Genomic DNA, 12,775 nt, shown 5'->3' with positions numbered 1-12,775 from the left:
CTGAGAGAGTGGGTCTTCTTAAAAGTCTATTCAGGGGGCAGCTAGGTGGCGCAGTGGATAGAGTACTGGCCCTGGAGTCAGGAGTACCTGAGTTCAAATCCGGCCTCAGACACTTAACACTTACTAGCTGTGTGACCCTGGGCAAGTCACTTAACCCCAATTGCCTCACTAAAAAAAAAAAAGTCTATTCAGAGAGGCAAGCATTTGATATCAGCCCTACATGGTTAGGTAGAAATAAAATGTAATGTAACTTATTCAGAATAATAGGAATACCTCACATTCCAAGATCATTTGTGAGGAAAGCAGGATTATGGTAGAGAAAGCTACTTTATCAAACCCCTTAAAGCAGTAGAAAAAGGAGAATCCTCTTGGTTGATTTGCAATTCACAAGATGCTCTCCTAATGACAAATCTGTGACACCCGGCAGCACAAGTATCATTGTCCCTGTTCTACAGAGGAGGAAACAGTCTCAGAGATAGAAAGGGGTTTCTACGTGGATTGGTAGGGCTTGGACTCCAGTCCCTTCTGATTCTTGTGTCAAGTCCAGTGCCTGTCCCTTGGAACCCTAGTGACCTCCTGAGTGTGGCTTGTACTGTATATACTTCTGCATGGTCTACAAATTTGGTTGGATTTGTTCAGTGTGTGCATACATCCTTTTTAAAAAAAAGAACCCAAACACAGGTTCAGAGTTACAAGGAATCATAGACCATCTAGTCAATCCCATTCACTTCACAGAGGAAACTGAAGCCCAGAGAGAGAAAGCCACTCACCTAAGGTCACACACAAGTAATAAGTCATAAAGCTAAGATTCAAACCAAGGTTCTCTGATTCCAAATCTGGCACTTCCACAAACTTTCAAGATTTTTTTTCCCTGTTGTTTGCTTTAGTTGCTTTCTCTTTAGCCGCTATAATAACTCTGGCTTTGGTGCTTAACAAAAACAAACTTAATTTCATATATACTGCCCATTGTGCTACGACTAATAATATCCTTCATTTCCATAAATCTTTATTCTTTATTGTCTACAAACATTTCACTCATGTGAAATCCTTGAAAACTCCCTGTGACATAATAGCTCCTATTTATTTAGTAATAAAAATAGCTAAACATTTAAATAGGGTTTCCCAAAAGTCTCAGTGTGGTTTGAAGGCTTAAAACCACACTAAGAATTAATCAATGAAAGTGACATTAAAGAAGATGTATTACCCTCTCCTTTGCCCTTAGTTTGAAGCCTTAAAACTTAAGGTTTACAAAGCATTTCACATATATTATCTCATTTAAAAATTTACAGAAGGCTTTCCATGTAAGAACCCTGTGGTGTAGGTGGTAAGATGTTATTATCCTCATTTCTTAAGTGTGAAAAATGAGACATCTTGGAGGTCAGTGGACTCACCTCTTGCTGTCAAACTAACTAGTAAATGCTAAGGCAAGGAATACCTGCGGCCTCTCTCTGAGGCTGCCTCTCAATCCACTTGGCTATGCTCACTCCCATATTACTCTTTTCTGATTTACACCACCCATTTTCCCCCAATAGCCTTGTGACCCAGATGGTGTATTACCTTCCCTATTTTATAGTTTGAATGGCTTAGCCAAGGTCACCCAGGTAATTAGTGGCAGAGTTGGTAATTGGACCCAGATCTCTGCCCTCCAAGCCCGTGGTATTTTTCTTTGTACTACCGAACTTCTAGTTAATTCATACTTTTTAGAAGGTCCTAGGCATTCTCATCTCATTAGAACTATGATGTTCCTTGAATTGTCAAAGGAGGACAAGCCTCATGAGGGATGAAGAAGCCAAAGTGTCTTTCTTGGGACAGGGGAAAAAGAGAAAGAGGCAGAACCACAATAAAGGTTTTTACTTTTCTTGTCTAATTTGTTTCCAATAGTTCAAGAGCAAGAAACCTCCTGTAGCATCTAATGGGGTCCCAGGGAAAGGGAGAAATGTCAACAGTCCACAAAAGAAAGCAGACTCATCAGCCACTGTCAAACGGACAGCATCAAGTAAGTTCTCCGAGGGGGGATGGGTGGTAGGACAGGTAGAGATCTTCTGTAGGTCTTAAGGGTGATTGATTGTTCATGCTTCCCTAACTAGAGTCATAAACACTTCTCTGAAAGACACGCAAAGGTCAATTTAGCCAGCTTCTTTCATTTTATAGAGGAGGAAACAGACCCAGAGACCCAGACTTCCCCAAAGTCATAAAACAAATTAGTGGCAGATTCAGGATTATCCTGTAGGTCTCTTATCTCCTGGTCAAGGGTTCTTTCTAACTCTGGTTTAAATACTGCCTAAAGAGAAAGAAACAAAACGTACTTTCCAGCTCATAGTGAATAACAACCAAATGGCCTAAGTGCATTTGCAACTCAGGATCAGTTCATTGCAGGTCAACAGACAAGACACCAAAATGAAAACTTGTGCACTTCCTGCCCTCAAGGAGCATAATCTATTAGAAATCTGCATCATATACAAATATAGATATGATACACAGTGGGGAGAGAAGAGGTCAAACAAGCAATCCAAGAAGAGGGCTCAAATCAATTTTAGAAGTGATCATGGAAGATGCATGTGGTGCTTGGGTTGAACCTTGAAGAAATTAAAGAATTTTGAATGGCAGATATGTGAATTCTAGTCATGGAGAAAGCCTGTGCTAATGCAGGGAAACAAGGACAGTGAAGGCACTGCTAATAGCCCTGTTTGCATGGAAGGTTGTAATGTAAATAACTCTTGGAGGGTGAGTTGGAACTGGTCTACAAAAGGGCCCTCAGTGTCATTCCAAAGAGTTTCTTTTTTATGACAAAGTCTGTGAGAAGCTTCTTGAATCTTTTTTTTTTTAAATAAACAAGGTACTGACTTAGACTTGTACCCTAACAAGATAACCAGTAGGTAGGTGTTTAAAGGATGATTTTGGCAGCTAGGTGACACAGCAGATGGAACTATGGATTTGCAGTCTAGAAGAGCTGAATTCAAATATGATTTCAGACCATTAATACTCTGGGCAAGTCACTGAAGCTCTCAGCTTTGCTTTTGTCATCTGTATAAAATAGAAATAATAATAGGGTTCTTATGAGGATCAAGTGAGATAATGTGTGTTTAGCACTTTGTAAACCTCAAAGTGCTACATAAATGATAGGTATAATTTTTGCTCTTATTGTAGAGAGGAGAGGCTAGGCTAAATGTAAGGAGACATGGTAGGAGGCCATTTCACTGGTCCAGGGGGGAGATGAAGTGGATCTGATCTCGGTTGCTGGCAATGAGTATGAACAAGTTAGCTGCAAGAGACAATGTGGAGGTAGAATTGGAAAAAAGTTTCATGGGAAGTTTATGGGAAAGGGATCTCAGAATCATAGATTTAGAATTGGAAGGGCCTTGTATCTGATGCCTAAGGAAGTGAAGTGTTTGCTTGAGGCCACAGAAATTAGGTAGCATGTATTGGAGGCAGGATTTGAACCCAGTTCCTCTGACTTCAGAGACGAGTCAAAGATTATTCCAAGATTCTGAGTCTGGGGACAGCTAGGTGGTACAGTAGATAGAGCACTAGCCCTGGAACCAGGAGGACCTGAGTTCAAATCCCACCTCTGATACTTACTAGCAGTGTGCCCCTGGGTGATCCATTTAACCCTGATTGTTTCTACTCCCCTTCCCTCTCCCCCAAATATTCTGAGCCTAGGAAAGATGGTGGTAGCATAAAGAGATAAGAAGGTTGAGAGGATACATAGGTGTTTAAGGGAAAAGATGGAGACTTCAGCTTTGGCATGTTTAGTTTGAGGTTCTAGCCAAAGATACAGGAAGAGATCTCCAGCAGGCTGTTAGAGGTACTGACTGGAGCCCATGAGAGAGATTCAGTTGGATGCATAGGTTTGGGAGTCATGTGTTTGGAAATGATAAATGAACTAATGAGTCCAAACGAAATCACCAATGAATGAATGACAAAGGACTTATTAAGGACTTTCTAAGTGCATAGTACTATGCTAAGTGGTCATTCAGTCTGTCCAACTCTTTGCGACCCCATTTGGGGTTTTCTTGGCAGAGATACTGGAATGGTTTGCCATTTCCTTTTCCAGCTCACTTTTATAGATGAAGAAACTGAGACAAACAGGGTGAAGTGACTTACCCAGGAGCGCATAGCTAGTAAGTGTCAGAGGCCAGATTTGAACTCAGGAAGGTAGGTCTTCCTGACTCCAGGCCCTGAGCTCTTATCAACTGCTCCATTTAGCTGCCCCTAACTATGTTAAGTACTGGGGTTATAAACAGAACTGTAAGAGTTCAGGCTCTCAAAAACTCACTTTCTAAAAGGGACAGACAATAGAGGATTCCTACTGCAAGTCAATTGGAAAGGCCCCAGGGTTTTAAGGTATAAGGACAAAAGAGATGGTAATGCATCTTTAATGTCATTTTCATTGATAAATCTATACTGGTGTTTTACATTGCCCTATTTGATGTGTCAATTACTTTGGTGGTGTCACCTTTTTCTGGGTCTTCAGTAGTTGTGGCTGTCCCTATGAGAGGGGAGAATATGTCTAAGACAAAATATTGAGGAGCCTGCATCCTGAATGGGTCAAAGTAGAATGAGGAACCATTTAGTTATGGAAAGTAGACATGTGACCAATAAGTTGGTCAGGCATCTCATTGGGCAAAATTCTTTTTGTCCTATTTTTTTAAGGTAATAGTTTGTTTTGAATTTTGCTTGTTGTAATATTGATTCCACTAAAGAAAGCTTGGGCTTACACAACCAGGAAATCTGTATTGTTCCCACCACCCACCTTTAATTTTGTGTTCATCGTTCATTGTGGGGGAGAGGAGAAAGGAAATAATGAGGACTAATGGGTTCCTAGAAAAGCCCTGTTATACAAGATCTATATCCCTTGAAATAGCTGCCTCTGTCTCTTTTCCCACAGTGCCTCGGTCTCGATACTTATATTTCTTTTATGGCCAGATGATTTATCCCTTTATTTTATGATGCCTTCTGTGGGGAATTTTTATTAACTTTGGTGACATCTAATGGTGACAAAAGAGAAAAATAATTGCTTTCTACATTTTCGCTGAACTCAGCCCATTGCATTACTAACATAGTGGGTTTATTGCATGGGGAGTCAGAAGGAGAGCTGGAAATTTACACTTCCTTACATTGGTTTTTGCTATGAAAACATCTTCCTTTAGAAAGTAGTGAAGCCAGGCAAATTCCTTCTTTCTTAAAATGTCCTTAGGCTGGATGACAAACAGCAATGCAGTCATTCAAGTTGTAGCTTAATTAGCCCACTATTTGATTCTAACTCTTTGTATTTTATGGAAGATTCCATTTGTGTTATCTCCTTCATTGGAATGGAAGGTCCTCAAGAGGACTGTCTATACTCCAGTGTTTAGCACATACTAGTTTATAAATTGTCTCCCTGTTAGATTGCAGTCTCCTTGTGGGCAGAGATTGCCCTTTTTTTGTATCCCAGTGTTTAGCAAAGGCAGCTGTCCCTGGAGTCAGGAAGACCTGAATTCAAATGTGACCCCAGACATTTCCTAGCTGTGTGATGCTGGACAAGTCATTTAACCCTGTTTATTTCAGTTTCCTCCTCTGTAAAATGACCTGGAGAAGGAAATGGCAGACCACTGCAGTATCTTTGCCAAGAAAACTCCAAATGGGATCACAGAGTTAGACATGACTGAACAACAAAGCTTAGCACAATGCCTGGTACAAAACATAGTATGTACCTTATAAATGCTTGTTGATTTGACTTGCTTGCAAGTAGATCCTTTCTCATTCATTCATAGCCTGCTAGATGTGAAAGGGCTCTTAGAACATAGAATGTTTATGGTTAAAATAGAATAGAAAATGTCAGAATTCAAGTGGGACCTGAAACATAGGATACTATCCTTGAAAGGTGCTTACGGATCACGTAGACCAACCATCTTATTTTACAGATGGGGAAACAAAGTTGAAGCAAGTTACCCAAGGTCACACAGCTAGTTAACATCAAGGAAAGAACTAAAACCTAGGTTTTCTGGTTGTCAGGCCATCTCTCACATCCATGGAGGTTTACTAAGTTTGTCAGTCATTAACTTTACAATGATCTGCGATTACTAGAAAGAACATTGGATTTGGAATCAAAAGATTTTGGTTCAAAGCCACTCACTATTTATGTGACCTTGAATAAGTTATTTAACATCTCTGATCCTCCTCTATAAAAATGAAGATGGTAACCCCTGTTTACCTCACCAAGTCAGGAGCAGATGAGAGAACTTAAGGGAGGTGGGTTGTTTGCTGTTGTTTGGTCCATTGTAATACACTAGATTACACGCTTCTTATGATTTTCTTTTTGAAGTTTCACAGAATGTTTGAGCTGATGCCTTGGTCTGAAGTTCAAGCATAGATAGTTCTTGTCTCCTAGATCAGCCTATTTAATTTGTTGCAAATCATAAAGTCCTTCAAAGGTCATGATGATTAACCACAAAACCACCTCATCCATTCTCTCAATTGGACTTCTCAGCAACCCTCAGCCATGATTATTAACCCCATTTCTAGATGAGGAGGTTGCATTATAAAGGCAACACTGATGAGGGAGTGAGGGAGGGATCAGTGCCTTTGATAACTGAGCTGTAGGCAATTGGAGTTTCCCTTTCATTATGACTTCACCTTGAAGGCAGGGAATATCTATTTCTTCTTGTATTTGCATCCCCAAAGTTTAGCTTAGTCTGGTATGTGGGAAGTGCTTTGACTTGTCAAAGATAATTCTGTAGAAATATTGCCTCTGCTACTTGCTACTCATGTGACTTTGGGCAAAAAGCTCATACTTCCCTTGAAAATCCCTATGGTTTGGGGGCAGCTAGGTGGTACAGTGGATAAAGCACCGGTCCTGGATTCAGGAAGACCTGCGTTCAAATCTGGCCTCAGACATTTAACACTTACTAGCAGTGTGACCTTGGGCAAGTCACTTAACCCTCATTGTCCAGCAAAGAAAAAGAAAAGAAAAAAGAAAATTCATATGGTTTTTAGTGCAGGAAGTGAGAGATTCACTTTGCTAGATAGTTATTCCACCCAAAGGAGCAGTCCCTGTGTAGACCAGGCATTGCACACATAATAGAACATCTAGCATTAAATCCTCTTTTTAAAAATTTTAATTTCTTTTGTATGCCTAAGGATTAGCCCAGTGCCTGGTATGAAGTAAGCACTTAACAAATGCTTATTCACTGACTGACTGATTTTTCATTTAACAAGCATTTATTTTCTCTCCACCCTCCCCTCTCCCAATTTAAAGAAAATGAAAAACACCCCCCCCCCCCCACAAATAAATATGCATAGAATCTTCTTATTGCAGCTTTTCATGGAGTTTTCTCCAAGTGGCTGGGACTAATTATTATGGTTTCCCTCCCTCAAGTCTCTCACCACTGTAGCCCATCTCTCCATCACTGCTAGAATAATTGTCCTTAATTGCAGATCTAACCACGTGACTCCCTTACTCATTTCGGGCCCCAGTGGCTTCCTACTGTCTCTAAGATAAAATCTAAACTCCTGTGTTTCATTTGTAAAGCCCCATCCAGCCTGCCCCTACCTATCTTTCCAGCTTCCTTGGACATTACTCTGCCTCCTGTACTTGGTAATCCTTTCTTTGTGCTTCTCACATGTGACACTTTGTCTCTCATCTGACTGTACTGTCCACCCCCCATACCTAGAGCACACTCCTTCCTTACCTCTGCCTCCCTGCCTTTCTTAAGACTTGGCCAAATCTCTATCTTCTGCACAAAGCCTTTCTTGATCCTTTCAATGTCTAGTGCCTTCCCTCTAAAAACAACAACAACAACAAAAACCTACCTTGTATTTAACTACTTTGTATATATTTCTGTTTATTCACCTAATGCTATAAAATTTATGTCATCACTTATCTCTCCAGTTAGAATGCAAGCTTCTTATAGAGATCACTTCATTTATTCATTCTCCGGTTCCTATCTGTGCCTCACGCATTTTGCTGTTCAGTCATTTGGTCATGTCTGACTCTTCATGACCCCATGGATCACACTATCCATGGTTTGTTTGTTTGTTTTTGACAAAGATACTGGAGTGGTTTGCTATTTCCTTTTTCCAGTGGCTTACGGCAGAGTTAAGTGACTTCCCCAGGGTCACACAGCTAGTAAGTTTCTGAGGCTGGATTCAAACTCGGGTGTTTCTGACTCCAGACCCAGCACTGTATCCACTAAGCAATCTATCATGTTGATTGATTGAAGCTAGGCCATATGATATAATATCAAAAGTGAAAGATTAAAAATCAAAACATCTGGGCTCACCCCAACTCCATTACTGAATCACCTGTGTTAGCTTGGAGAACCCACAGGATTTAATGGGATTGGAAGTCAGAGAGCATCAGCTCACCTCTTGGCTTGGCCCAGATCTTATGCGACCATGGGGAGTATCCATAATGTATTTCGTCATCCATTTTCTCTTTCTATAAGATGTGACAGTTGGAGTAAATGTGTGCTCTTTTAGTTCCCTCCCATCTTTAAATATTTTTTGTTTTTTTTGTTTTTTTAATTTTTGCAGGGCAATGAGGGTTAAGTGACTTGCCCAGGGTCACACATATCAAGTGTCTGAGGCTGGATTTGAACTCAGGTACTCCTGAATCCAAGGCCAGTGCTTTATCCACTGCGCCACCTAGCTGCCCCCTCCCTCCCATCTTTAAACCCCCAAATCCTAGGTCCCTTGGGCCTTTTCATCTTTGACATCCTTGGTGTATATGCCAAGTACTGACATTACTGGGTCCAGGAGTGTGAACATTTTAGTTCCTTTTCTTACACAATTCCAGATTTTCCAGAAACCTAATGCCTTTGTTTTCCAGATAAGGAAACGTATACTTAATTTACAAAGGTCACAGATTAGACATCATAGAGTTATGACTGGAATCCACATCTTCCAAATACAAATCCATCCTGCCTTCTGGACTTGTAGCCCATGGCCTTCTCTCTCCTCAGCACCATACTCGCTGTCTGGTTAGAAAATGAAGTACTGCCTTCGGTACTACTGTTCCGTGTCCACTGTTAGGAAGATACAACCAAGAGACCTTTTTTTTCCAATGTAGATTATTCTAAAGCTTAGTTTAGATTTGATTTAAGGAATTTGGGAGCATATGAGCCAGTCCCCTCGCACCTTCAGTACAAACTTATCTTTTTGCATATATTTGGCTTATGTAGAGCTTATTAAAAAAAAAAAGAAAAGAAAGAATCCATCTCCTCAAATTGCCTGGCCAAGCAAGTTTTGAACTACCTTAACATCTTCTGAATTAAGTATAATTGACCATTTTCCCCTCAGATGCTGACCAGTACAAATATGGCAAGAACCGTGTAGAAGCAGATGCCAAGAGGCTGCAGACCAAAGAAGAGGACTTGCTAAGGAAGAAGGAAACCCTGCGGAACCGTCTGGCTCAGCTCCGAAAAGAAAGGAAAGATCTTAGAGCTGCCATTGAAGTGAATGCTGGTATGAAATTATTTAGTTTGATTGCACCTAGGATGCTGTTGGATTGCCTGACCCCGCTCCTTTCCTCGCCACGTTTCATTTCCTCTTTGTTTAAAATATCTAAAGTAAACAAGACTCTCTTCTCGTAAAGATAGCAGGTGACCATTCAGTGATATACGCCATGAGGTTGTTCAGCAAAGGATAGATGACGATGCAGTGACATGTTATCTACTAGTTAAGTGTACAAAAACAATGATAGCAGTTCATATTTATATGTTTGCAGAAACAAGATTAGACATTGGAAACTGTGAAGTTTCTCATTATCTCTTGCCTCCCTGTCCCAGAAGATGGTTCATATCATCTTAATATGTTTGATAACAAAATGATTGGTACCAAAACTTAATATTAGAAGAGGTCTGAGGAAGGGGAGATCAGAACAGGATTGATCAGCCCTGGAAAGCTTGACGATGAGGGAGAGGGTAGAGATTTGAGGATAAGAACTTGAACTTCAGGCTTGATTTAGCCATGATTAGACTGGCATCCATGTGCCAATTATAATATCAAAGAAACTGGTCAAGGTTCTGGGCTTAATAAGGTAAATGTAGAATTTCTTCTCTGCTTTTTTTAGTTAGAACTGATAGTAGGGATGGTAGAAAGCCTCAAGCGATTCATTTAACATTTATTTTGTGCTCAGTTTGTATAAGACGCTGGGTTAGGTGCTAATCGTTCAACAATATGGCAGCTTGGTGGAGTAGTGGATGGAGAGCTGGGTCTAGAGTCAGGAAGATTTGAGCTTAAATTGGGCCTCAAACACTTCCTAGATGTGTGACCCTGGGCAAGGCACTTAAGCTCTCAGCCTCAGTTTTCTCATCTGTAAAATGGGGATGATGATAATAATAACATCTCCTTCCCAAGGTGGTTGTGAGGAGCAAATGAGATAATAATTGTAAAGTGCTAAGTACAGTGCCTGGCACATAGTAAGCATCTAATAAATACTGCTGCTTCTTTTTTTTTAAATGCAGACCCTGTTCTCAGGTAGCTTATAATCTACAGGGAGAGAGGACTTATAAAAAATAACTGATACAGGGAGAGTGAGAGAAGCACAAAGGAGAGATCCAAACAGAGTTCTGTGAGATATTTGAGGACAAAGGGAGAGCTCTCATGGGATGAGAGAAGCGCTGAAGATGCTCCCACTTTAGGATTTTCTCTGTAAAATTGTGATAATGTTTACTTCACTTACCCCCATGGGGTTTTTATGTGGAACAAGAGAGAGTGATTACTAAAAGTCCAATACAAATGCTGGTAGTATTTGTTGATGTCTTAAGGCAAGTAAAATGACTGCTGGAGCTTCTAAAAGCAGAGGAACTAGAATATCCATGATTAATAGGCAGTCACAGACAAGGACTGGACACATGGGAGAGAAGCCCAGTGTGTAACTAAATATGTAATCAGGCATCATAACTCTAGTACTGGAAAGGATGCACATTTCCTTCTAACAAACTACACTTCATTATAGTTTGAGGACGAACTTCCCAGGATTATGCAGGTGGATAGTGGGTTGTATATTTAATCTAGTCATTTTACATAGGAAGAGACTAGAGCACCCAGAGAGGGAGTGACCTGGTCTAAGATTTGTCGTTGTAGTTGTTCAGTCATTTCTGTTGTGTCTGACTCTTTGTGACCCCATTTGGGATTTTCTTGCCAAAGATACTTAAGTGGTTTAATGTTTCCTTTTCCAGCTTATTTTACAGATGAGGAAATTGAGGCAAACAGGGTTAAGTAATTTGCCCAGGGTCACATAGCTTGTAAGTGTCTGATGCTGGATTTGAACTCAGGTGTACCTGACTGCAGGCTTGTCACTCTATCCACTACACCACCTAGCTGCTCCTTGTCTAATATTAGACTCCAAGTTAATGGCAGGTCTAGAATTCAAATCCCTTCCTTCTTTCTTCTAGTCCAGTGATCTTCTCACCACATCAAGCTTACCATATTCTAGAAAATAGGACTTTGTTCCAAGCTGGAACAGAGCTGGTCATTGGCCACAACAGGGAAACTCTTTTTCTTTTATCTGCCATTAGACCTAGTTTGGGAGGCCATTTTTCCTTTTGATTTTGAAAGCTTTTGCTCAAGATTGAAAAAAATACTGTTTTCTTTGGGTTCTAGGAAGGAAGACCCAAGTTATCCTAGAAGATAAGTTGAAGAAGCTGGAGGAAGAGTGTAAACAGAAGGAGACGGAGCGCGTCAACCTGGAGTTGGAACTCACAGAGGTCAAAGAAAGCCTAAAGAAAGCCTTGGCAGGGGGCATCACACTGGGCCTAGCAATTGAGCCCAAGTCTGGAACCTCAAGCCCCCAGGTAAGCTTTCATGCTTCCTACAGACAGCAGCTGTTAAGGTCATGGCTAGAAAGCTGCCATTTCTAAGACAATTATTTTTATCACCTTTGTTAATAATCACCATTTTTAACTAATAGTACAATTATATACTATCATAGGATCAAAGGTTTGGAGCTGAAAGGGACCTCAGAGGCCATCTGGTCCAACATCCTAATTTTATAGATGAGGAAACTAAGGCTCAGAAAGGTGGCGTAACTTGCCCAGGGTCACACAGGTACTGAGTACCTGAGGCAGGATCTGAACTCAGCTCCTCTGACTCCAAAGCTCTCTTTCCACTGTTATCACATAAACTCTTTATCTCAGTGAAATGATACTTATTGTTTTTTGCTATTTGAATAATAAATCCCATTTCTTTAGCATTTTAAGGGTGACAGAGCCTTTTCTTTTCAAATTTGAAGGAGTTAATACAAATATTATTACTCCTAATAATTTTACATAAGAGGAAATCATTTTATATAAGAGGAAACTAGAGCAGTGGCCTTGGCCATGGCTGTGACCTTGTCTAAGATTAGACTCCATGTTAATGGCCTGGTCAGAGCTCAAACCCTTGCTTCTTCAGTCTGGTGATCTTTTCACTCCATCAAGCTCACTATGTTGTAGAGAAGATACTCTCAATGATAACACTGAGTCTTAGAGACTCAGCATGAGTTATCCAGGGTAACACAACAGGCATTAGAGCCAAGACTGGAGCCAAATATTTTGACTCCGAGACCAGTACTCTTTTCATTAACCCTGTTTTAATTTGATTACTTTGAGACACCTTCCTTAATTGCATCTGGATTAATTTACTTACTTCTCTTTGGGAAGGGTTGGGGACACACTGGGAGAAGTAGGGAAGGAGGAGAGGCCATTATGCATAACATATATGCTATGAACCATATGCAGAGCCTTGATGTTTTTGTTTCTTTGTTTCATGCATTCGTAGTTGTTGGGTTTTTTTCCTTTTTCTTTTTTTCTTT

General features: G+C 40.5%; 1 protein-coding gene across 6 annotated transcripts in view; it reads left to right on the top strand.

The window, feature by feature from the left end:
• Positions 1–12,775, top strand: part of AFAP1 (actin filament associated protein 1) — a 242,686-nt gene that overhangs the window by 216,269 nt on the left and 13,642 nt on the right. For all 6 annotated transcript variants that reach the window (XM_043973039.1, XM_043973038.1, XM_043973036.1 and 3 more), the window contains 3 exons: positions 1,882–1,996; positions 9,280–9,444; positions 11,587–11,777. In XM_043973039.1, the coding sequence (XP_043828974.1) occupies positions 1,882–1,996; positions 9,280–9,444; positions 11,587–11,777 (471 nt within the window). The remainder of the gene's footprint in view (positions 1–1,881; positions 1,997–9,279; positions 9,445–11,586; positions 11,778–12,775) is intronic.

Source organism: Dromiciops gliroides, chromosome 6, assembly GCF_019393635.1.
Source record: "Dromiciops gliroides isolate mDroGli1 chromosome 6, mDroGli1.pri, whole genome shotgun sequence".
In the NCBI taxonomy this organism is placed as follows: Eukaryota; Metazoa; Chordata; class Mammalia; order Microbiotheria; family Microbiotheriidae; genus Dromiciops; species Dromiciops gliroides.
Note: the sequence above shows the minus strand (reverse complement) of the source record. Positions and strands in the feature narration are given on the sequence as shown.